This window comes from Zeugodacus cucurbitae, chromosome 2 (genome assembly GCF_028554725.1).
Source record: "Zeugodacus cucurbitae isolate PBARC_wt_2022May chromosome 2, idZeuCucr1.2, whole genome shotgun sequence".
NCBI classification, from domain to species: Eukaryota; Metazoa; Arthropoda; class Insecta; order Diptera; family Tephritidae; genus Zeugodacus; species Zeugodacus cucurbitae.
In genome coordinates this window covers 37335402-37362834 of record NC_071667.1, presented here as the reverse complement: position 1 = coordinate 37362834, position 27433 = coordinate 37335402, and the positions used below count along the sequence as shown (strand labels likewise).

The following is a 27433-nucleotide window of genomic DNA, read 5'->3' as shown; positions in this document are numbered from 1 at the left end:
AATATAGATAGTTGTGAAATTGAATTTGTTGCAATGGAAGATATTTTACTTTTGTTGTTATTTTTATACAAAGAGGAAAATTGTGAACATGCTGATGGCCCGCGTTATTCAGAAGTTTCTATATTAAGATGTTTATTTTTTCTTGTTTGTATAAAGTAAATGAAGCTAACTTTGTTGAGACATTTATTGCATACGATTACAACTTAGGGGGGGGAGGGGTGGGATATGGAATCGAAAAGCGAATATATATCCCCTGTCATCCAATTATCAGCCTCATCTATGCGCGGCACTCTCTGTATGGTTAGCAACCGAGGTTCTGGCGACCGAGTAAAGGCGATATAACCTTATTATTTGTATAAAAACCAAATCAGAATCGAATAGGTTGACTGATATCCGGTCAATCTTAAACCAAATTTATCCACGAAGTCACAATAAAAATTCAGAAACTTCACATTTAGCCCAAGATTATTATTGTTAAATTATTAACTATTTTACAACAAATATTGAAATGCATTTGAAAACTTACGTTATAGAGTAATTCAATTAAATTTTTCAATTCAATTCGTATATAATTGGACAGAAATCAGCTGTTTCTGTTTACATTATTTTGTTTCCCACACATGTGGGGAAAACCATTCGTACTGAAGTTTTCATTTTATAATGCCTAAGACAGACATATGGTTTCTGTACTACGATGTGTACCACAATAAAAGCTCAAGAAACCATATACCAGCATAGTGACACACATGTAGTATTGTATTGTGTAAACATACATCCATCAGCTGATACAAATAAATTCAAGCAAAATATAATTATAAATAACAGGCAGTAAAATCCTGACTTAGTTATAACTTCAAGCAATCTTAAAATATTATTGTCCAATATAATTATTACATATTATTACATACATATTACATATCAAATTTAGTTTTTTGATTTCAATTAATTATACTCTCGCAACAAAAGTTGCTAAAGAGAGTATTATAGTTTTGTTCACATAACGGTTGTTTGTAACACCTAAAACTAAAAGAGTTAGATATAGAGTCATATATACCAAAGTGATCAGGATGACGAGTAGATTTGAAATCCGGATGTCTGTCCGTCCGTCCGTCTGTCCGCTGTAACTTGATTAAAAATTAAGATATCTCGAGGAAACTTGGCACAAATATTCCTTGGCACCATAAGAAGATCAAGTTCGAAAATGGGCAGAATCGGACCATTGCCACGCCCACAAAATGGCGAAAACCAAAAACACATAAAGTGTCATAACTAAGCCATAAATGAAGATATAAAAGTAAAATTTGGAATAAAGGATCGCACTAGGAGGGGGCATATTTGGATGTAATTTTTTTGGGGAGTGTTCGTGGCCCCGCCCACAAATCGGTTATTTGTATTTAACTCGCAAACTAATAAAGCTATATAAACCAAGCTTTCTGCAGTCGGTTCTTTTACATACCCCACCACACACCATGAAAATAGTTGAAATTGGATAATAACCACGTCCACCTCCCATACAAAGGTTAGGTTGAAATATACTAAAAGTGAGTTAACTCACTAACGAAAAACGTTAGAAACACTAAATTTTGCACAAGAAATAGCAGAAGGGAGCTGTACTCAGATTAAAACGAGAGCTTAAAACTTTCAGTGTGTTCAATGCAATCCATTGTAGTACATTTCACAACACCACAAAATTTCAATGGTTTCGAAAACTCTATTGTAGTACGGAACACCATTTACTTTCAAACAAAATTCGGAAAACCAGTGATACACATATGGTTTCTGAAGCATATTACAATATGTACTACATGTCTGTCTCAGGTACAAAGATTGTCAGAATAGTGCTATTAATCTTCTTATAGAAAAAAATAATATTAATTTTATTTTTACAAAAAATTGTATCAAACAATTACGATATATTTTTGCGAGTAATAAACTTTTTTCCCCATAGGGTGCTGGTCATAATGACGTGGAATTGCATTCACAATACTTTGAGCGGCTTAAACGGTTTTTAACTGTTGAGTTGGTGAAATGACAATTAAAGAATCAACATGACGTCGGACACAATAATTCCGTTCCAGTAGGAAAATCTAACGAATTACCTCCAACGTCATCATTACTGAATAAAAAAAACATAGAAGATCCTAACATTTCCACTCCTTCAGGACTAAGCTGCCAAACAAACAGTTTAAAAGACGACATTGAAGGTAATGAATATTAATTACATAGTCAGGGTTGTTGTGGAATCCAATAGTTGTTGAAATTCGATTTTAAACCGATGATTAGTAATAGATGTAATTAACTCTGATAGCAATAGTATGATTTTCTAATAGAACTAAATATGTACATTTTATATAAAAGAGCGCGACCCAATACCATACTTGTATCACATATACTTTATCATAGTATACAGAAGTTTTAAACTCAGACAACTGTTCAACTTATTTTTTAATTTATTCAATTAAATTAACCAATAATGGTTTCGGGTAGCCATTGAAAATTTACGAAGCAATATTCCACAACAACGTTTTGAGTATCAGTAAGGCAATTTAGACTCATGACCAATATTTTTTGTTTAACATTTTTAATTAATAACATGCCATTTAATTGATTCATTTTATTTTTTCTTTTCAGCTTCCACGTCAAGTTCCATATCAACCAAACCTTCAATTGAAAAATTTCTTTAGCGAAAAAAATATAGGTTCTTATCTTTCTCACATTCAATATTCGAACATTTTCCATGGAATTCAACAGTTGGTTATAAGAGAAAGCCTGGGACCTAATTGAAAATAATCGAATACCGTCTTCCACCTTGTGTGTAAATATTTTCTGATACACAAGCAAACCACGGATGCTAAAAATTTGGTAGACAACGCTTTGCATGTCATGATTTACTAAAACATCTGTATCTATTGAAAAGTAATACTAAAAATCATAGTAAATCTAAATCATCTTCATCTCTTAAGAACTTACCAACTTAAGGGCAATATATCGCCTGATCTCTAATTTTAAAAATACAAATAAATCTATAAATCTAATGGCATCAACACTGCCCAGCCAGTTTGAAAGGCAAGTCATATTGAATCTTTAGATTATGAAGTAATGTAAATGCATTTCATTATATAAATTGAATCAAGAAAATTATTAGAAGAAGAATCTTACAAATAGTTAGAGAAGTACTTAAGGATAAGACAAGATTTCATTATTCCAAAACACAAAAATATATTTCCAGCGGAAATGTAATGTTTAATATTTTTTTATTCAACTTACTGATACTGATAATAGAGTTAAGGTTATTTTAATTAAATAAACGACACATATACACTCTTTTTAACAATAGAAAATAATTGAGGAATAAGCTTTTCAATGCTAATGTCTCTTTATTACTTATTGTGTTTAACGACATAATATGTAATTTTTCAAAACATTATTTCTGTCGTAACATTTACATACATAAGAATACTTGTAACACTTATTTCTAATAACTACAAAAACAACACATTATGCTGATTATAGATCGGGAGATATTGGAAGTATTTAATATTTAATTAAATGATTTTGAGATATGCATGTAATTAAAAATAAGATAGATCATTAGTACTAAATGAGTAGGCAATGTGTCCTCCTAGGTCTAAATTCGTTATGGTAACAATAAGTTCATATTATAACATTAAATTAGTTATAGCAACCCTTTAAATTTATTAATTTTTATTGAGGGTACCTTTTCTTTAGACATTTACCTTCACTAAAATTACCTACATTTTTCATTGATCTTATATTTTTACCTTTTGTTAATTCGTCTGTTGCGACCTGGTGGAAAATATAAATTAATCCCGAGACACACATGTAAAAATAGAATGATAAAAATTTTATGATATTGTGTTTATTACGTACATTGACACACCTCGATACCAGCAAAATACTACATTGCTCACATGGTAAAGTGCTGGTATTTGGAGACACACATCTGGTATTCGAACGAACCATAGTATAGTTACTACATGTGTGTCTCGGCTATTACTAATAGCCGGTGGTAATTGAAAATTAAGTTCCCTTTAATTTTTATTTTTATTTAACTTTGCACTTAAGTTTCCTGCGTTTCACCATTATTGACATTTGGCATCCAAAAAATTAACAGGTAAGTTAGTAAGAATAACGCTGATTTATGTAAAAAAGTTGTATTTGTTTGTCAAAATGGAAACAAATTGGAAATCAGCTGACAGAAAAACGTTACATATGACAGTATTTAAATAATATTTAAATGACAAAGCGTGACCATTTAAATAAAAATTAAGTCAAATGATGAAACTGAAATTAATACTTAAATTTGTTTCGTGAAACCGGCTGTAAAACTCATTTCGATGGAATATTCAACAACTTCAAGCATACAATTTTATAATACCATTATCAATTTTAAGATAAATGGCAATTGCTTTGTTTAAATTACACAGATAGTGTGGAAGGTTTTTTTTATTTTTAACTTTTTTATTATTTATTTTTTATATATTTTTAATATACATTTTAATTTTTTTTTCACACGAATACACGAAACGAAATAAAATATACATATGTACTCACGCATTTAAATATGCTCGTTAAACAAATTCAAATGTATATATTTAGTAAGGCGGATGCAAATAAGAACACAAGTAAATTTAAATAGTTGACGTCAGTATAAAAATAAATAATATTATGTATTTATATATTGAAGCTATAAAATATACATAATTGTAGTTCAATAAAAATCAGCACAAATTTAATTAAACGAAACAAACAAATTTTAACCAATAATGGGTGAATATTTAAAAAGAACGTGTCAGGAAAATGGGATATGAAAAATTAACTTCTATGCCAGAAACTTGGTAGGTTTCCTTTAAGGGGTATTCTGGTGTAGAGGCATGAATTTCAAAGCTTTTTTCAAACGCAGTAAAAAAACGGTGCATATTTTTACAATAATTTTTCTATAATTTATTTATTAACATTACAAGAATACAGCAAAACAAAGAAAGTTAAAAATTCAACAACCGTTACCATACCCACGATTCCAACCATTCTAGCAATATGACAAAAAAATATATTATTAATTAATTAAGTAATAATTTGAGACATATTCTTGCCGTTTTCCAAGGAAATTTTTGTAAGTATAAACTATAGAATAAGCAAAATAATTTTTTGAAAGTGTGACACTGGTATAGCCCTCTTAAAATCGCCTATTTTTTTATGGGTTACTCTAGTATAGCCCCTTAAACTGTCGAGAAAATCTAAAGAAATAAGCCTGCAGATGCACAACCAGCTGAGGGATCGTGTCCTCAGAGTTGTGTGCTATCATAATTATTGCCTCGTTTTCGGTTTCGGTTGCAAATTATGGGCGTTTTTGACAATCGCTCGATTTAGTTTGCGTTTCCCATGTTTCATGCAAAAATGATTCCTTTTTGTAGCTTTTAAGCGGCATTGCTGACATTCAAAATCGTATTTCAACGTCTCTTGGCACTCAATTTCCATGTTTTTGAATTTATCCGGTTTTAAGCATTTTGAAGTGATTGTTTGAATGATTCCAAAAGATTTTGCAAGCTCTTGCATTTGGAAACAATCTTCATCGAGTAATGTTTCCAGTTCCTATTCTTCAAAAATTTTTTAGTTCCCAGAACGCTTTTCTTTCGTCTTCCAAGCACCACTTTTGGTATAGTATATTCATATATTTTGCTAGAGAATATTCAGCATCAACTTGGCAAAATACGTAGAATTTCTGCAGAGGCTTTGTTCATATTAAAGTTATGAAAAAGAACTCCTGGCACAAAGTTCGACATATTCGAATGAACTATAATATTTGCTGCCAAATCATATTCGGAATATTTCAACAATGCAATAATAATCAAGTTACGCCATCTTTGGTAAACTGCACGAATTTAGTTAAAACCCCAATATTAAGCGGTTACATGTATGTACATTGATCCAAGAATGATAGAAGACAAGATTACGTCATGCGTTTACAGTTAGTTATTTTGAGTTTTGAGTTCCTGTTGAGTGACATGTTTCACGACCACGAACACGCGAGCAAAACAAAATTGCACGGTGGTACAAAACAATAAAACCAAAACAAAGAGCTGAAGTCAAGGCTTGTGCTTAATTATTATTTAAAATTTTAAGTGAAAAATGTATTAATTTGAAAAAGAAGTCCGCAATGGCGGAATTAAACAACAATAGTACAAAAAAGTCGTCTATAAAGATTTTTTTCTCACTTTTCCAAACAACAAAAAAGTTGGCAAAATGGCGAACTTTTTGTAACAAAACATATAATTTTAATTATAAATATGCATGATTATATTAGATCATTTTATAAATGAAGATTTTAAGAATTACGTTCAATGTGATATTTTCAGCCCTATTCTGAAAAAACCTCATAACTGAGTTGTGAGGAAAAATTTGTGAGGTTTCTTGTGACGTATATTTTGTGAGTCTATTCTGGCTCGAACCTCATAAGAAAAAAGCTTGAAAAAGTCACCAATTGAGGTGAAAAGCATTTTGCTGTCAAACAGTTGTTTCAAAAGAAATAAATTCAAAATAAATTCAACTTGATGTAAAATTTGTAAACAAATGAAACAAATGAAATCGCGTATTTACAGTCGAAAGTTAAAAAAACAAAAGAATTATAAAACAAGTAAGGAAGATATGGTTTTTGACCCATAAGTGGGCGGAACCACGCTCATTTAAAATTTTGTATACCATTTTGAGAGCAGCTCTTCTGTACCATCTTTACAATGAAATTTAAGGTTTCTGGTGGTTTTCCTTACTGAACTTACTGCATTTTTAATAATTTTCAATGTAACCTTTGCATGGGAGGTGGGCGTGGTTATGACCCGATTTCTTTCATTTTTGGACTCTATAAGGTAGTACCTAAAAGAAACGACTCTAGAAAGTTTCCTTGATATAGCTTAATTAGTTTGCGAGATATGTACAAAAAACATAGTAGTGGGCGGGGCCACGCCCAATTCCCCAAAAAAATTACATCCAAATATGCCCCTTCCTAGAACAATCCTTTGTACCAAATTTTCGGTTATCGCCATTTTGTGGGCGTGGCAGTGGTCCGATTACGCACATTTTCGAACTTAACCTTCTTATGGTGCCAAGAAATACGTCTTCCAAGTTTCATCAAGATATCTCAATTTTTACTCAAGTTACAGCTTGCACGGACGGACGGACAGACGTCTCGTCTCGTCACCCTGATCATTTTGATATATGTAACCCTATATCTAACTCGTTTAGTTTTGGACTTGCAACCAACCGTTATGTGGACAAAACTATAATACTCTCGTAGCAACTTTGTTGCGAGAGTATAAAAATAACCTGGGTGTAAATCATCGTCTATAGAGGATGTGCGTCAATGTCTTTTGCTTTACAAAAATAATGCGTCCTTATCGGATCGTAGAGTTTTAGGACTTAGGCAGCAAATCGCTCAACAAATGAAAATGCAAGGTACGTCCATATTGCTCCAGATTCGGTTAAACACAATTATTCGATAACTGAACTTTTATAGAGGCCATTTTTTTCAAAGAACAATTCCTCCATGCTCGTTATAGCACGCAAATATTTACACATTTGTTTACAAACGCAACGGATATATCATTTTCGTGCACACTCGAATGTCCACTCTGATTTTGTTTGATCAAACTTTTCGGTATGAATACACGTATTGATCGCTTGGAGACATGTTCAAAACGAACGAGCCTTTCGCGACACTCGAACCACAAGCATATATGCTTATTTTAACAGAGTGCCGAGTTGACACTCGTTTGTGAACGAGCTGGAACTCTAACCCGATCGTATTGAATGTGATCGAGTCACACACGAGTGTGCACAAAATTTCAGAATATGTATGTATGTAATTGGCAGTCATGCTATTATTGCGTAGTGACTGTCAACGATTATTGGTTTTGTTTGTTTTGTTTACTTTTTATAATTCATAATGACAACGATAGAAAATTCGGGTTGTGAGAACATTTCCAATGGCACAAACACCTTATCTGGTCCAAAGTGTATTCAACAAAGTGAACCAGGTATATGACTTATCACAATTTTTTACCCGAATGTGACATGTTTGTTGCCATTGATTTAACCCATACATTTATTCAAAAATTCAAATTTTGAAATTCAAAAGTAAACAAACTTCAAACCAAAAAAAAATATTTTTTAAATGAATAAAAGAAAATGCCGAATACTTTCTGCTTAGGCAAAACAACTCATGGAAGCAATTTACTAAGGTTTTGTGCTCCAACTGACAAATTGCAAACAATTTTATCAATATATATTATATTGTTAAAGTTAAAAAAGACGGGTTAATGTAAACAAATACATGTATTGTTTACTATTTTATTGTCAAAAGCGGGTGTGTCAAATACTTAGTTCACTTTGTTGAATACACTTTGATCTGGTCTACACCTGAAATTTGTGATTTAAAAAAAATTAAAATATTTAAGTGCAATGAAATGTTTTTTATTTATGATTTATGAATTAATAAATAAAATAAGTTTTGAGTGAATTCTATTCTTAAATTGAATTATTCTTTTATAATATGTACTATGTACGTCTAATATTCAAATTATTCAACCAAAAAAGCTAAGACAGAACGCGTCATCCCGACGCCAACATACATACATATGTGTGTACGTATGTTTATCTATTATTTTTTGATCTTCGAGTGCCACTCGAGTGTGTCGATCACAATCAACACGTGCACGACACACCCGAAAATATAATATACATAAAATCCGAGTTTGCTGCTTGCACTCGAAGATAGGACCGTCTTGATTGTTCGTTTGCGTTATTTTCGCTTCGGGTTCTAAACTCGATCGAACACGTGTTTGAAGAGTGTTACGACACACTCGTACCATGTGGACAAAACTATAATACTCTCGTAGCAACTTTGTTGCGAGAGTATAAAAATAACCTGGGTGTAAATCATCGTCTATAGAGGATGTGCGTCAATGTCTTTTGCTTTACAAAAATAATGCGTCCTTATCGGATCTTAGAGTTTTAGGACTTAGGCAGCAAATCGCTCAACAAATGAAAATGCAAGGTACGTCCATATTGCTCCAGATTCGGTTAAACACAATTATTCGATAACTGAACTTTTATAGAGGCCATTTTTTTCAAAGAACAATTCCTCCATGCTCGTTATAGCACGCAAATATTTACACATTTGTTTACAAACGCAACGGATATATCATTTTCGTGCACACTCGAATGTCCACTCTGATTTTGTTTGATCAAACTTTTCGGTATGAATACACGTATTGATCGCTTGGAGACATGTTCAAAACGAACGAGCCTTTCGCGACACTCGAACCACAAGCATATATGCTTATTTTAACAGAGTGCCGAGTTGACACTCGTTTGTGAACGAGCTGGAACTCTAACCCGATCGTATTGAATGTGATCGAGTCACACACGAGTGTGCACAAAATTTCAGAATATGTATGTATGTAATTGGCAGTCATGCTATTATTGCGTAGTGACTGTCAACGATTATTGGTTTTGTTTGTTTTGTTTACTTTTTATAATTCATAATGACAACGATAGAAAATTCGGGTTGTGAGAACATTTCCAATGGCACAAACACCTTATCTGGTCCAAAGTGTATTCAACAAAGTGAACCAGGTATATGACTTATCACAATTTTTTACCCGAATGTGACATGTTTGTTGCCATTGATTTAACCCATACATTTATTCAAAAATTCAAATTTTGAAATTCAAAAGTAAACAAACTTCAAACCAAAAAAAAATATTTTTTAAATGAATAAAAGAAAATGCCGAATACTTTCTGCTTAGGCAAAACAACTCATGGAAGCAATTTACTAAGGTTTTGTGCTCCAACTGACAAATTGCAAACAATTTTATCAATATATATTATATTGTTAAAGTTAAAAAAGACGGGTTAATGTAAACAAATACATGTATTGTTTACTATTTTATTGTCAAAAGCGGGTGTGTCAAATACTTAGTTCACTTTGTTGAATACACTTTGATCTGGTCTACACCTGAAATTTGTGATTTAAAAAAAATTAAAATATTTAAGTGCAATGAAATGTTTTTTATTTATGATTTATGAATTAATAAATAAAATAAGTTTTGAGTGAATTCTATTCTTAAATTGAATTATTCTTTTATAATATGTACTATGTACGTCTAATATTCAAATTATTCAACCAAAAAAGCTAAGACAGAACGCGTCATCCCGACGCCAACATACATACATATGTGTGTACGTATGTTTATCTATTATTTTTTGATCTTCGAGTGCCACTCGAGTGTGTCGATCACAATCAACACGTGCACGACACACCCGAAAATATAATATACATAAAATCCGAGTTTGCTGCTTGCACTCGAAGATAGGACCGTCTTGATTGTTCGTTTGCGTTATTTTCGCTTCGGGTTCTAAACTCGATCGAACACGTGTTTGAAGAGTGTTACGACACACTCGTACCATGTGGACAAAACTATAATACTCTCGTAGCAACTTTGTTGCGAGAGTATAAAAATAACCTGGGTGTAAATCATCGTCTATAGAGGATGTGCGTCAATGTCTTTTGCTTTACAAAAATAATGCGTCCTTATCGGATCTTAGAGTTTTAGGACTTAGGCAGCAAATCGCTCAACAAATGAAAATGCAAGGTACGTCCATATTGCTCCAGATTCGGTTAAACACAATTATTCGATAACTGAACTTTTATAGAGGCCATTTTTTTCAAAGAACAATTCCTCCATGCTCGTTATAGCACGCAAATATTTACACATTTGTTTACAAACGCAACGGATATATCATTTTCGTGCACACTCGAATGTCCACTCTGATTTTGTTTGATCAAACTTTTCGGTATGAATACACGTATTGATCGCTTGGAGACATGTTCAAAACGAACGAGCCTTTCGCGACACTCGAACCACAAGCATATATGCTTATTTTAACAGAGTGCCGAGTTGACACTCGTTTGTGAACGAGCTGGAACTCTAACCCGATCGTATTGAATGTGATCGAGTCACACACGAGTGTGCACAAAATTTCAGAATATGTATGTATGTAATTGGCAGTCATGCTATTATTGCGTAGTGACTGTCAACGATTATTGGTTTTGTTTGTTTTGTTTACTTTTTATAATTCATAATGACAACGATAGAAAATTCGGGTTGTGAGAACATTTCCAATGGCACAAACACCTTATCTGGTCCAAAGTGTATTCAACAAAGTGAACCAGGTATATGACTTATCACAATTTTTTACCCGAATGTGACATGTTTGTTGCCATTGATTTAACCCATACATTTATTCAAAAATTCAAATTTTGAAATTCAAAAGTAAACAAACTTCAAACCAAAAAAAAATATTTTTTAAATGAATAAAAGAAAATGCCGAATACTTTCTGCTTAGGCAAAACAACTCATGGAAGCAATTTACTAAGGTTTTGTGCTCCAACTGACAAATTGCAAACAATTTTATCAATATATATTATATTGTTAAAGTTAAAAAAGACGGGTTAATGTAAACAAATACATGTATTGTTTACTATTTTATTGTCAAAAGCGGGTGTGTCAAATACTTAGTTCACTTTGTTGAATACACTTTGATCTGGTCTACACCTGAAATTTGTGATTTAAAAAAAATTAAAATATTTAAGTGCAATGAAATGTTTTTTATTTATGATTTATGAATTAATAAATAAAATAAGTTTTGAGTGAATTCTATTCTTAAATTGAATTATTCTTTTATAATATGTACTATGTACGTCTAATATTCAAATTATTCAACCAAAAAAGCTAAGACAGAACGCGTCATCCCGACGCCAACATACATACATATGTGTGTACGTATGTTTATCTATTATTTTTTGATCTTCGAGTGCCACTCGAGTGTGTCGATCACAATCAACACGTGCACGACACACCCGAAAATATAATATACATAAAATCCGAGTTTGCTGCTTGCACTCGAAGATAGGACCGTCTTGATTGTTCGTTTGCGTTATTTTCGCTTCGGGTTCTAAACTCGATCGAACACGTGTTTGAAGAGTGTTACGACACACTCGTACCGAATTTAAGCTAGTGTGATTGAACACACTCGAACATACCCGAAGCTGCTCTCTATTTCACACGTCACAGATATTTGAGAAAATTGTGAGCATTTGAGCTTTTGAATTTTCTCCAGCATAAGGTAATCATCACAAAATCCAAAAACCTCACAATAGTGAGTGTGGTGATTTTTGTGAGGGCATGAGAATAGGGCTGTTTATCTGCACATTATTCAATTTGGTTCACTCTGTTTCACATTTCCGTTTTCCATTTGACAATTCTTCTGTTGCCTATTCCTATTCGTTGGTCGTGAACGCTCAGCCTGTCGTAATCTTGTCTTCTATCATTCTTGCATTGATCTGTAAAAACATGGATGGTCGGCCAGATCGATAAATGCCAATAAAAACAAACTTGAGCATTAGTTTAATTTTATGAACAGAAATCAAGTAATTTTACGACCAATGTATGTATATCACGATGTAAAACATACATTTTAAATGAACCAAGATAATGTGTAAATGTGAACAAATACACCAATTAGATAATTCAGCAGAAGCGTAAATCAGCTTTGATATATCATTTATAATAATCGACCTGTTTTTACATTTTTGCACATACAATTTCACTTTAAACTAAATATGTGCATTTCCGCTGGAAGAATTACAAAGTTTTTGCATATTTTCTTGAGAAAATATTTATATTTATATTAAATTAATTAGACTAAAGCCAAGTCGCATAGGAGCTACTTTTCTCATTTCGGTTGTTAAAAAAAACATATCATGTATTAATTTTTGCTTTGTGTAAAACCTTTATAAGGGTACAAAAGGGCTCTTAAAATTATTCGATTAACCTGAAAACCGATTATTCGAATATCCGGTTTGTAACCGCTCGTACGAATATTAACCGGTTAGCACTATTCGATTAGTCGCAATGTTACGACTATTCGAATAGTCGTTCTACTGCGGTTATTCGAATAGTTATACTGTCACTATTCGAATAAATGAAAATTGTTTGAAATCCAAGCAGCATTTGATTTTTGTTTGTTTTTACTTGTGAAAATGTCAATTGTGCGCATTTTTCTTGTGTTTCACATTTTTCAATAAAAATAGAAATTTAATGAACAGTTAACAATAGTCGGACGTGAGCGGTTAATCGAATAGTCGATGACTGACGACTATCCGAATAGTGCAAACCGAATATTATTATTCGAATAATGCCCTATTCGGTTAATTCGGTTAGTCGATTAGTTGAATAAAAAGAGCTCTAGTACAAAGAGCAAAATAAAATGCATAAGAAAGCATGCGATTGCACATAATGCAAATCCAAACTGTAAGTTTTTGTTCTCTTATTATCTTATATTTCAATGTCCCGTGCGACATCAAAAAGTAACACTTGCAACCACTGCATCAAAAAATTAAGCAGAAAGTTCGCAAAATTTTGAGTACAAACGGTAATTTGTATACAATTAAAATAAAAAGCCTTGTTCAAAAATCTGAAGATTTGTGATTTTGGTAACTACTTAAAAAAGGTCACGTGCGTAGGGATGGCAACGATTAATCATTTGATTAAATTAATCGATTATTTTCATTCAATTTACGATTTAATTGCATCGAAACACCTTTTCTAATTACTCGACTATTACTCGAGTAATTGCAAAATAATCGCAAACAGTATTTTGAAATATAATACATTTTATGTTCATCTAAGTTACCTTGCAAGGGTCGAAATTGGTCACATCAGTCATTAATGACTGCAAACGTTGTAAACATAGTTAAATTCTAATATGTCATGGTAGTTTAATATCAACAAATGAAAGTCTGGTAACACTGCATTTACAGTTAAGTCAAACGCATTTTACGTTCAGTTGTTTGAAGTGCAATGGCGCCAGTTAAAAGCGAAGTATGGACATTTTTTAATAAAATAAGCAATAACTACGTTAAATATCAACTCAAATATCAAAAGCGGGTGCAACTGCGACCGAAAAACGCAATCTTTTGACAACAAAACGTTTATCGAAATTGCTTTTTCTTCAAACTTGGTTGAACAGACTTCTAAATTTTCTTGACTTCAATAAATATATTTTCCTTTATGCTAAGACAAATGAATTTTTAATACGATATTTGAATTTTATTTCCGTTTTTGTTTTTGTGTATATACCAACACAATTTGAATGTCTGAAATAAGAATATAGTCTCCTATATTTTATTGGTTTTATTTTTACGCAAAGTTGCAAAACATAGTATTTCAAGCAAGAGGCAATTATTTTACTTTAAGATTTCTGTGCATATTTTGAAAAATTTAATGTCATTGTGCTACTTAACTTCAAATGTAGGCCATTTTCTCTTTTTGGATATGTCTGGGACTCTGTGATAGAGCATTATAATAGAAGATTCGGCGCTGAAACTGGTGGTGGTCTTTATGCAATTTAGTATTATTTGAAATCATTGGAATTAATAGATTAATCGATTTTTTTACATTAATTGCAATTAATTGCAATTATTTTTTTATATCTTGCAATTAATCATTTGATTATTTAATCGATTAAAAAAATTTTTTTACCATCCCTACACGTGCGACATCGTAGGTGTGGAGTTCAAAAATTGAAAATTATTTTTTGTCTTATAAAAGTAAATAGATACGTTTACATTAAGTATGAGCAAAACCCGCACTTTAAATTCCACTGAAATAGCTATTCAAATAGATTTTGGCGAAAATTATAGGCTTACAAATCAAAATAAGAGTGCTCATTTTAACAAGGTTGTCAGGAAAATCGTTTGCTTTTATAAGTGGCAAGCATAACATATTATTTTCTTGATAAAAATCTTAACTAGAATTAAGAAATTCTTTAGTTGATTTTCTAAAATATTTATATTTTCTGATGGTAACTGTTCTCAGTTTAAAAACAAATTTATATCATCAAGCCTGGTTGATTTTATAAAATAATTAAAATGCTCTTCACTAGAATGGAATTTTTTTGCAAGGAGCCGTCGAGGGTGTGGGAGCAGTTATCAGGGAAAGTCTGGTAGATAACGAAATCCAAAAATTTTTTATACCCGAGGACAGCATTTTCTGGAAAAAAATTGTATTTCACATTCATAATACTATTTTCATTTCATACTACACAATTTTTGTTGTGTTTCTCGTTGGATGTTAGTTAAAATAAATAAATACATTTACTACTTTTTTAAACCATTTTATTGTATTTGTTGTTAAATAATTCCGTATTATAACAACACAATCAACATAAATATTATGATAGAAAAAAATGTCTCGTGCGAATGTAGTAAATATTCAATTAAAAAAACTATAAATTATTTTTGGGTGAAATTCATATCAATTTTAAAGGCATCAATGCGCAACATTTTACAATCAAAAACATTTGAATATTACCTCACAATTCGCTGAAATCGCCGTTTGAATCGTTTTCCCCAAAAACGACTTCCATTTTTTGTCTCGCACGTCTGGTGCGTACATGCAAAACCAAAAATAGAAGCAGAACAAGGATTATGCCACTGGAGGCAGATGGGTGAGTTGATAATATAAATCCTTACATATGTATATGTATACTATAACATAAAAACTTTTGTTAGAATATACTTTTATATAAAGCTTACTTTTATCTTTTTATTACTCTTTTCAGATATTTGCAAACTTTAGAAGAAAAACATAAGCTCCAGTTACCGATGCTTGACTTGACTCAGCTTCGAAAAATTTGGCTTGGAAAACTTAGATGCAGTTATACTTCACACAACTTCAACTTCAGCTGTTATTATTATAGTTTCTGGGTAGAGTTGCCAGATGTTCAGATTTAGCTTTAAAACTAAGTTTTTTAAATTACAATATCACCAAGATTGAAGATTTTAAAACTAGTATACAAAAAAACTTAACTATTAGGAAATCTGTGAACACGTTAAGATTTTCTGTTTGAAAGGAAACTCTTTAATAAATACATAAATGAATATAGCTTTGAGCAGAATAGCACAAAAGAAACGTGCACGCGTAGTTCAGTTTTTCGATATTTAGAATTGTTAGAAGATGTAATAAATTGGAGCCAGCCAAGCGTATAAATGATAGGTGAATAAATAATTTATTCAAATTGTATTTGAACATTCACAATCAATTTTTCATTACATAAATTCGCAAAATATTTTTTCTGAGCAGATCACCACAAATTCTTGGAGAGATTCGCAATAGTTATGTTTCTGTTGCAAAAATTATCCTCATATCGAACCTATTTGATTTGATTTGTTTATTGCACTTAAAGTTAAACAAGTATTTGCGTTATAAATAAAATAAAAGATTTTTTTATTAAACACATTAAAAAATAATTGTTGTGAAAAGGGTATTTTCCTCTGAATTATCTAATTTTTTCTTTATTTGAAGATTTATAAATATTAAAGATTAGAATTTTAACATATTTAATTTTAAACGAAAACATTCAGGCAACACTGGAATAGTGTCATAATGAGAATGAAAAGAGAAGCAGTGAGAGAGGGAGAGCAGTACAAATGTCAACGTAACATAGAGTTCTAAATTCAACAGACTTTCAAGTCAAGTCATGCGTTCGGTAATCAAATACATGCAAGGCCCATTAAACGGATCTTTTATGTGACAGTTCTCAAGTCTCTCTAGGTCAAGTCAAGCATCGGTAACTGGAGCTTTAAGCTTAAGCTGGATACCACCTTAGACAGAGCTTTTAATAATGACACAATGATAGTATCACAACTCCAGGTAGAGAACTCATAGAAACAGATTAGATTGCATTATTATACACCAACATTGCAATAATAACAACGTAATGGATGTTATGGTGATAACAAAAATAGAATTAGGAACAACAAAGCGTAGATAAAGTATTACTCCCATATGGGAAGGGTGCTATACTTGGTATGGGTGCGGGGAATCCAACCAGCAGTTCTTCAACACATACAACGGCAATCGCTCCTAAATCGTATAATACAAATTTCGTACTAGAATTCGCCGTGTGATCGAAGAAGCACTCGTAGTCCTTTGTGTGAAGAAGTAACAAAAATCATGGACCTAGAAATACAACGCAAAATATACAACAACAACAGGTATTATAGAAATGAAATTAATTGCAAAACTAAAACAAAACAATAATTTTCATATTCTTGGTATTATCACTTCCTATGCTTACAATAAATAATGGTGGATAATCGCCAAATATAGGTATATACATGTCATATATAAATATTTTAATTATTTCTAACCAACTACAGTACTTTTCGTTTAATTGACCCTATGGTTAATTGGTTTTCCCCTTTAATTGAACGGTGTTATCGGGCAAAAAATATAGCATATGAAAGCACATGTAAATTTTCTCGGATAATTAGACTCGATTAATTGATTTTCCCGCTTAGTTGGTTCAAAATATATGTCATCAAACATCATTTTCCTTTAAAATTTCCCCGGTTAATTTCACCAAATAAAATTATTAAACACTGTATAATTTTTTAATAATAAATTTGAATAACAAATACAGTGGAACTTCTCTAACACTAAAGTTTTATGTTCATACGTTAAAACATGTATTCTGAATTTTGTTTGTTGCAGTTTGCAAATATTTGGCTTTTGACGTTTGTATTCCATGCTTTTGTTACATGATTTATGCAATTCATAAGTGTATTATCCCACTTTTTGTTCGCTTCCACTATATATATATGTAAATAAATATATTCATAATGCCTATGTTAGTACATAAAATTGTTGTTGCATTTTTTTCCTATAATGGCAAGAAATATTCAAATATTTGAAAAACTTTAAGTGCACATATGTATGTATGCAGTTTCCGTTAAGGGATTAAGTGGGTATATATATATATATTTGGCGTAGAAACCGCTTTAACCGATTGTTGGCGCGGTTGTTGCTTCCGATGATATCAATATCATCGGCATACGCCAGTAGCTGTACACTCTTGTAGAAGATTGTACCTTCTCTATTCGCTCTGCAGCTCGTATTTATTGGGTTTAAGTGGTTGAAAACATGAGTATATTTACAATTTTTTTTTTATATAAGTTAACACCAAATAAGCTACCCCACACAAAACATAATTATTTTTTAATTAGTTATAAGTGGCAATATAACCCTTTTTATTTTTACCAATAAGCTATATTGCACCCGCAACAAGTGCTGACAAATCTAGAGTAATCCTGTGGAACAAAATGTTAACCGTTTCCAACAGTGTCAGCGTTGCTTTAGAGTTTTCAGTTGTCAATTCAGAGTCGTTCAGTTGTAATTTACACCTCAATAAAGGAGCTACATATGCTCCAATAAAAAAAATGTTTTTTTATAATTAAAAAACCTAATTGGCGCCCGAGCTAAATTTTATAAAAGTTAAGCGATTCGGCATTTTTTCAAAGAGAGGTCCACGGAAAAAAGGAAAAAATTGCAACAAAAAATGTAAATACTTAAAAAAAAAAAATAATAATAATTATAAAATATAAGTAAAAATTTGGGACCAACTCAAATTATATTGGCGCAAAATGACACAACATAGCAACGTCATGTCAGCACATCAGCAACGTGCTTACGTGCTGAAAGAAACGTAACGTAAAAGCAAGACGAATGCAGTTATGCTGACCTGACCTGTTGCTGACGTGTACTTAAACATTCCTTTTTAAATGTGGCGGCGAACGTGTGCAGAGCTTTAGGCACAACCACAAATTAAAAATTATACGTTGTGGCACTGAAAAATTTTCCACGTGGGAAAATTTGTTCACTTTCAAAAAAAGGAAAGTGAAAGTAAAATAATTTGAAAAACAAAAATTAAAAAATATAAAATTGGAAAACCCGGATCGCTGGCTTCAAACCGTGTGAGGAAGGAGGCCCCTCAGTAGCCCTGGAGAAAGGACAAAAAGGACGATGACCAACCAAGGAGCGTCAGCCGCCTCACCAAAATATTATCGTAAGACTTAGAATAAGAAAAAAATATAATTGAAATAAATATTAAGATTTATTATTCTATGTATACATTTATTTATATTATTATTTAAAATATTTAAATATCGATATATAAAATCAGGGTTGTACACCCTATAATAAGAAAAAAATCATACTGCGATTCACCACCTACGGGGGACCCTCCAGTATATAACATTAATATAACTCTGCGATTCACCACTAACGGGACCCTTCAGAGATTATTAAAATTTATTAAAAAACGAAAATTATATATAAAAAGAGACTCGTACAGGCTAGAAAATTAGCGAAAAAATTTATAACATTTATATAACTCTGCGATTCACCACAAACGGGACCCTCCAGTGATTATTAAAATTTAATAAAAACGAAAATTATATTTAAAAAGAGACTTGTAAAGTCTATAACATTAAAAACGAAAGAAAATATATATATATTATAATATTCATATAACTCTGCGATTCACCAAAAACGGGACCCTCCAGAGATTATTAATTTACCATCACATTTCAAAAAGTTAAAGCTGAAAGCTAAAAAAACAAAAAAATCAAATTGAGTATTGAAAATAGGTATATAAAATTATTCAAATTTATTGAAATTAAATAATAATAAAGAATTTTGGTATATATTTAAAAGTAAAATTCCTTCAAAATGACTAACCCACACAAAATAATTAGACCATCATTACTAAGTAATAATCCTACACCAACCCAACCAACAACTTCTAATCCTACAACCCAAGTGTCTCCCGAACTAAATAACTTAATAAAAAACATCGTAACTCAAATACTACAGACAGACGGACAAAACATAATTCAATCATTCTTAAACAATAGTTCGAATCACAACATTACAGATCAGACCCCGACGTGGTTCGTTCATTAAGAGAGTTTTCAGGAAACGCTTCAGAGTTTAGTTCCTGGAAAAAAAGCGTAGAACGTATCTTAAAGATATACGAACCTTCAAAAGGTACAGCCCGATATTTCGGTATATTAAATGTTATTAGGAATAAAATAATAGGTAAAGCAGACGTAGCATTAGAATCACATAACACCCCTCTAGATTGGACGGCAATATCACGTTGTTTAACAACCCACTACGCTGACAAACGAGACATTGGTACATTAGAATATCAAATGATCTGTCTTGTACAAGGTAGGTTAGCTATTAACGAATTCTACCAAAAAGTATATTCGCATTTATCGTTAATTCTCAACAAGATAGGATGCATGGAGGTAGGAGAAGAATCAATACACTTACTAACCGAAAACTACCGTGCAAAAGCACTAGATACATTCATTAGGGGACTTTCAGGAGATCTCTCTAGACTCCTCGGAATTAAAGAACCGAAAATTCTTCCCGAAGCTCTAGATCTTTGTTTAAAACTTGAAAATCATAATTTCCGAGCCCAATATGCATATAACCAAAAATGCAATTTTTCACCAAACTATCGTCAGCAACAAAATCCACAACAACAATTCGTTCAATTAAAACAGTTCCAACCAAAATATATGCAGCCTCCAAACCAACAATTCCATCAAACTAAATTTCACCCTGAATTAGCTTACATCCCACAACCAAATCAAAATTTTAATTCTTATGGTGAACAACGGTATCCTCAATATCCTGTGAACCAACAACATAATAACCAACAACAAAGAAATCCTCCTCCAAGGCCACCAAAACCACCTCAACCAATGGATGTAGACGTTAGCTTTAGAACAAATGCTATTAACTATGCAAACCGGCCAAGTCTCCAAGATTCAGGCAAAAGGCCACTAAATAACACTTCCATGATTAACCATCCACCACCGAAAATTCAAAGACATTTCCATGTAAATTCATGCTTTGAACCTAAAAACGAACAGAATTACCAGTACCAAACTACCGACTACCAATACAGTGACTACAACTACAATACCTCTAATAATGTAGAAAGTTATAAAGACGAACCATCTGTAGATCTGACAGATATACATTTTTTAGGTCAAATAGCTCTTCGTTGCCTTATTTCAAATGCGAAACGGAGGGCGGACAAATTTTAAAAATATTAGTAGATACAGGCTTAAATAAAAATTATATTCATTCAAATTTAGTTCCAAATCCTAAAGAAAACGATAACCCAGTTTTCGCAAATTCTATTGGTGGTAAAATAAAAGTTACCCATCACACTTTCTTAAATCTTTTTAATATCGAAGAATGTAAACTAAAGTTTTTCTTATTACCAGCTCTTTCAACTTTTCACGCAATTCTTGGAAATGACAGTTTAAAAGAATTATCAGCAGTAATACATACTACAGAAAATTTTATGATCATAGCAAATAAAAGTAAAATTAAACTCCACCAATATAAAGCTCAAGGCGTTAATGCTATTTTAATCCGAGATGAACATATGAATGCTTCAGAAAAATACCAAATTAAACAACTTTTCCATAAACATAAAAACTTATTTTCAGAACCCAACGAAAAATTAAACTATACGACAAAAGTAATAGCAGAAATTAGAACGAACTCAGATACTCATATTTATTCAAAATCTTACCCATATTCTATTAGCCTAAAACAAGAAGTAGAAGAACAAATAAATAAATTACTAGAAGACGGTATTATAAGAAAATCTAGATCACCATACAATTCACCAATATGTTTTGTACCAAAAAAAGACGACGCATCTGGTAAAAAGAAATTCAGACTGGTTATCTACTACAGAAAATTAAATACGGTCACTATTGCAGACAGATATCCCATACCCGAGATAAATGAAGTATTGGCACAATTAGGAGAAAATCGAGTATTTTCGGTAATCGATTTAAAAAGCGGTTTTCATCAAATTCCCCTTAAAGACTCCGACGTGGAGAAGACAGCATTTTCAGTGAACAACGGAAAATATGAGTTCACTAGACTCCCCTTTGGACTAAAAAATGCTCCATCCATATTTCAACGGACATTAGACGACATACTCAGACAACACATAGGAATAATATGTTATGACTATATAGACGATATAATCATATTAAGCAAAGACATAGAATCACATATAGAACATATTGATTTAATTTTTGATACTCTTTGTAAAGCTAATATGAAAGTGCAAGCAGACAAATGCGAATTCTATAAAGGTCAAGTAGAATTTTTAGGGTTCATAGTTTCTTCTGCTGGCATTTCCACAAACCCATCTAAAGTAAAAGCCATTGAAAATGTGCCATATCCCAAAACACTTAAAGATCTTAGATCATTTTTAGGTCTTTTCCGATATTATAGACGCTGCATAAAAGACTACGCAAAATTAGCGAAACCACTTACGAATTTACTTCGAGGTGAAGAAGGTAGAATTTCTAAAAATATTTCAAAGAAAATTAATATCCATTTAACAGAAGAAGCCAAAGAAGCATTCGGCAAAATTAAATCTGCTCTCATCTCAAAAGACGTAATACTGCAATATCCGAATTATAATATAGAATTTAATCTCACAACAGACGCTTCAGAATATGCACTCGGCGCAGTATTAGAACAAAACGGTAAACCCATAACTTTCATTTCTAGGACCTTAAATAAAACAGATGAAAATTATGCAGTTAATGAAAAAGAAATGCTTGCTATAATTTGGGCACTCAATTCTCTCAGAAATTATCTGTATGGTCAAGCAAAAATTATAATACATACCGATCATCAACCATTAACATATGCACTTAGTAACAAAAATAGCAATTCGAAACTAAAACGATGTAAATCCATTTTAGAAGAGTATAATTATGAAATAAAATATAAGCCTGGAAAATCCAACATAGTAGCGGATGCACTCTCTAGACCATTCCAAATAAATTCATTATCAGTTGCTACTAATTCAGATGAAAGTTCATCTCATAATTTAATTCCCTCAGTAGAAGCCCCAATGAATGTTTTCAAAAACCAAATATTTTTATTCATAGGACAAGAAAATAGCTATCAATTTAAATTACCTTTCCCAACATACCACTGACATATAATAACCAAACCACCCTGTGGTCCTAATGAAGTGAAAAAGTTCACACAGTTTGACATTAGCTACTTCGCCCACATCCTCGAGAAAACCGCGTCCAATAGTTGCGATTCTTTTTCTGTACAGAGCCTTGCATTCACAGAGAAGGTGTGTAATAGTTTCTTCTTCTTCTTGGCAGCTCCTGCAGTAATCATTGAAAGGTAGGCCTAGTCTGCTGGCGTGTCTCCCAATCAGACAGTGTCCCGTTAGCACCCCTACAAGGGTTCTTGTTTCATTCCACTTAAATTTCAATAAGCGGCAAGTACGGCTCTTATTCCACTCTGGCCACGTTTGTCTACTTACGGAGCAAGTCGTTACTTGTTTCCATTGTGATTCAGCCGTATCTACTGCATGTTTATCGATTAAGTATTTGCAGGTTGCCAGAGGTATATAGATTGCCTCTTTATCGGCCTCCTAGTCTGGCTAGTTCATCTGCTACACAGTTCCCAGGGATGTCACTATGTCCTGGGACCCATTGTAGGCGCATCGTGAAATATGACGTCATTGTCAATAATAAATCCAAGCATTCTTTCACTATCTTAGAATATATTCTATGAGACTTTAATGATTTTAGACCCGCTTGACTATCCGAAAATATGAATATCTGTCTGGCCGCTAACACTCTTTTTGACAGAACGAGAAGGCTTTCTTTAATTGCGGTGATTTCTGCTTGGAACACACTGCAATGATCCGGTAGCCGGAAGGCGATTCTGGTATCTAGTTTTTCCGAGAATACCCCACCTCCAACTCGTTTGTCTAGTTTTGACCCGCCCTTGTTGATACTTATCGCTGAATCTTTGTCTACTTTTCCCATATCCCACTCCTCTCTAGAGGGGAATGATATATATAGTTCAGATTTTAGATTCATTTCAATAGGATTGCGAAAATTCGTCCTATTTGGTAGAAATGGGAACTTGCCGAGTATACTAGAATGTCCTCTGTTGCAGGTGTGCAGTAGTGAAGATTCTCTCAGTCTAAGTGCCGATTTCGCCGCCTGTTGCTTACAGAATATGTCTATAGGCAGTAAGTGCAGAATAGCCTCTAACGCCTGGCTCGGCGTTGTTCTGAGAGCTCCGCTGATACATATACATGCCGCTCTTTGTAGACTACCCATGCTCTTTACTGCGTACTTCTTGTCGATTATTGGCCACCAGACCAATATACCGTATGTCATAACCACAGCTGTGTAGAGCCAATGCGATATGCGGGGTGTTAGCCCCCATTTTGGTCCGACCATCCTTTTACAGGTGTATAAGGCCAAAGCTGCCTTCTTTACCCTAACTTCCAAGTTTGGTTTCCACGATAGCTTCCTGTCTAAAATTAGTCCCAGATAGCTTGCTTGCTCACTTATTGTTAGTGATGTGCCATTTATTGAGGGTGGTGTGAACTCTGGAATCTTGTGTTTCCTCGTAAACAGCACTATCTCAGTTTTACTTGCATTCAGGCTTAATCCACAAGATTTAGCCCATCGATTTAACTCAGTTAACCTTGTTTGCATAAGGTCCGCGAGGATACTTGGGAATTTTCCTCTAATTGAAACCGCCACATCATCAGCGTAGGCCACAGCATGTACACCCCCCTTCTCTAGATGTAACAACATACTGTTCATTATTAAGATCCATAGAAGGGGGATAGCACGCCTCCTTGAGGTGTACCCCTTTGGACAGATCTGCACATCGTTGAAACCCCCAGTGTTGAAGTTATGAACCTGCATAGAAGCATCTGTTCTATAAGCTTCGTGAGTGATTCCGATACATGCAGATCTTTAAGCGCGCTGATAATGGCCTTAGGCTGGATGTTGTTAAAAGCTCCCTCTATATCCAGGAAAGTAATGAGAGCGTATTCCTTTACCTCCAGGGCCCTTTCAATCTCTGTCACCACAGAATTTATAGCTGTTTTTGTGGATTTTCCTTTGGAGTACGCATTTTGCGAAACTGCTAACCTTTTTGGAGGTAGTCTGCTTCTTATGTTAATTTCTATTAGTCTTTCCAACGTTTTCAGTAGAAATGAGGAAAGACTGATTGGTCTAAAGTCCTTTGGACTGCTGTGAGAGCTTTTGCCCGCTTTAGGTATGTATATTACCTTCACTTTTCTCCGTAGAGAAGGAATAAAGTTCAATCGGAGAGTCCCTTCGAAAATGGTTGTTAACCAATCCATTACGTAACTTATCGATTTTTGTAGTTGAGCCGGGATTATCCCGTCGGGTCCCGGTGATTTAAAAGGCTTGAAGCTATTAACAGCCCATCTTATCTTGTCCTCTGATATTAAGTCGGCCATATTAGGATCTGGCTCAATTCCAGTATCAAATGTATATTCCGCGGTGAAGCTATCTGAGCTGCCCGGGAAGTGAGTATCCATCAGTAATTTTAGGGTTTAGATTTCGCTATTACTTTTCTTAGCCGAGACGCTTCTGCTGTGGTCTCGATTTCTTCACAGAAGGATTTCCACGAATTACGTTTAGATTTCCTGATTTCCTTTTTGTATGACCTCAGAAGGCTGTGGTAGCGGTCCCATTCCTGTTGTTCTTGGGATAGTTTTGCTACATTAAATTGCTTCCTGCAATCCTTCTGAGATTTCTTAAGCTCGGGGGACCACCATTGTGGCCTAATTCTTCCCTTACTGCGAGTAAGAGGACATGACATTGCCAAAGCTTGCTGATAAGATTCCGTGAATCGTTCAACTAAAGTGTCTAAGTCCTCTTTGTACTTAGGTTGGAATGGAGGAAACGAAGGAATGTTTTTTTTAGCTCTTGCATGTGCACTAGCCAATTTGTTTTCCTATGACTCCTGTATTTGTTCTCATGGTCTACTTTTTCACTCAGTACAAAATCAATATACCGATGATCGGAAAAAGAGTGTTCTTCTAGAATCCTCCATCGTATTACCCTATCTATCAGCTCTTCCGACACAAGCGTAATATCTAATACTTCTTGTCCGTTTCTAATGATGAAGGTTGGCGCGTTGCCTCTATTGATCAACAATAGTTTCGTACCTACTAAATAATTAAAGAGCAACTCACCTCTTACGTTGGTATCAGAGCTGCCCCACAGTGAATGATCGGCGTTTGAGTCACATTCAAGTATTAATGGCCTCTTGGACGCTTTGCTATCGTGTACCAACCTTTTTATAAGCAGAGATGGCACCTGCTCCTCATCGTATGGCATGTAGCAAGAGACTAGCCGGTAACTACCTCTGCCCGTCTCCCAGCTTACTGCCGTGGTGTCCTTGTCACTATATTCGTATAATATAAACACATTAAGATCCTTCCTAGCCAATATACATGTCCTATTCTTACCTTCGCAGTGTCCTCTGGCTGATCTGTTGCCATGCGGTTAATTAGAGCTACTGACGCTAGTTTGCTATGGTGAAGATTTATTTGTAAGAGATGCATTAGTTATGGTTACATCTACATCATCTAGATAATCGCTGAAAAGCTCTTTCTCGGTATATAAATTTGAGAGCCTGCCCGCTAGTTCACACTCTGAGGAGCACTCACCTTGTTCGAGGCTGTCGATATCGCTCGAGGACTCCATTGGATCTTCCTCTACCTCACCCACCTCGTTATCCGAGGTAAGTTGGTCGATAGCGCCGGCATCTGCTTTGTAGGTCTTCACTTTGACTTTAGTGAAGCCATAATTAATTACGCCGCCACTTCTGTTCAGCGGTTCAATTGAGTCGTTAGTTAGCAACAACAGAATCTGCATCGTGGCCCTTTTGGTCTCCACGCCTGATTCAGTTGTTGCTTCTTCGAAAGCTTTCACAAATTTCCAACGCTCTGTTGGTAGGTTTTGGTTGCAAGCTTTGATCAGCTGCATGAACTGTTCCGGCTGGGATGGTGTAGCCGGTATCCAAACTCTTGCCCTCGGCCTGGACGGAATGTCTTTTTTGTCGACGGCTATTAGCTTGGCTCCGGGATACACCTCTCCCACCTTCGCTATAGCGGCTTTATATAGCTGCACCGACCTTTCGTCATCACAAGCTACTAGCTTGATCTGACCCTGGTACCATCCAGCATCTGTGCATGACGGCGGCGGGCCTGGATTGCTTAATAGCACTTCCAGAGCCACGTTAGCCAGCGCAGCCTGTACCCATTTCCATTGGGTTCTTGGGATTTTTCCTTCGGGGTCTCCCTCATCCAGAACACCAATGATGATGCGGTTCCGGGCCCCTTGTTTTAGGCCGCTTAGCTGACGGCTTAGCCTCTTCAGCTGACCTTTGCCTTTTAGTAGCGACAACTGGCGGTTCCAAGCTAAAGTTGGGTAACACCGCTTTAGCACACTCCAAGGTTTCCTGGAGCTCTTTTGTGAGCTCCTCCTTTGTTGGTGGGTACCGGTGCGCTCTTTGTAAGATGGAACTCCTCCGGACTCCCTTGGTTTATCTTTAATTTCTTCTGTTGTGCTCATATTTAGACCCAT

At 33.8% G+C, this 27433-nt stretch overlaps 2 protein-coding genes across 5 annotated transcripts in view; one reads left to right on the top strand and one right to left on the bottom strand.

Annotated features, from left to right (window-relative positions):
* Window positions 1-3694, top strand: part of LOC105219968 (alpha/beta hydrolase domain-containing protein 17B) — a 48510-nt gene extending 44816 nt beyond the window's left edge. The window contains exons 4-5 of the mRNA XM_054225515.1: window positions 1949-2204; window positions 2632-3694. Coding sequence (XP_054081490.1) covers window positions 1949-2032 — 84 coding nt within the window. The 3' untranslated portion in view covers window positions 2033-2204; window positions 2632-3694. The remainder of the gene's footprint in view (window positions 1-1948; window positions 2205-2631) is intronic.
* LOC114804414 (uncharacterized) lies at window positions 2021-27433 on the bottom strand. Of its 4 annotated transcripts, XM_054225514.1 has the most exons (5): window positions 26515-27433; window positions 26314-26377; window positions 26038-26249; window positions 15694-19531; window positions 2021-15628 (listed from the first exon to the last, which is right to left on the bottom strand). In XM_054225514.1, exons 1-2 carry the CDS (start codon window positions 27431-27433, stop codon window positions 26370-26372), a joined length of 927 nt encoding a protein of 308 aa, XP_054081489.1. In that variant the 3' UTR covers window positions 2021-15628; window positions 15694-19531; window positions 26038-26249; window positions 26314-26369. The 4 variants fall into 4 exon arrangements, with proteins under 4 accessions (XP_054081489.1, XP_054081487.1, XP_054081488.1 ...); XM_054225512.1 differs by having other exon boundaries at window positions 26314-27433; XM_054225513.1 differs by having other exon boundaries at window positions 26038-26377.

What these genes read in the sequence shown, in the direction of transcription:
- LOC114804414 (XM_054225511.1), bottom strand. Translation starts at nt 27,433, where the DNA reads ATGGGTCTAAATATGAGCACAACAGAAGAAATTAAAGATAAACCAAGG.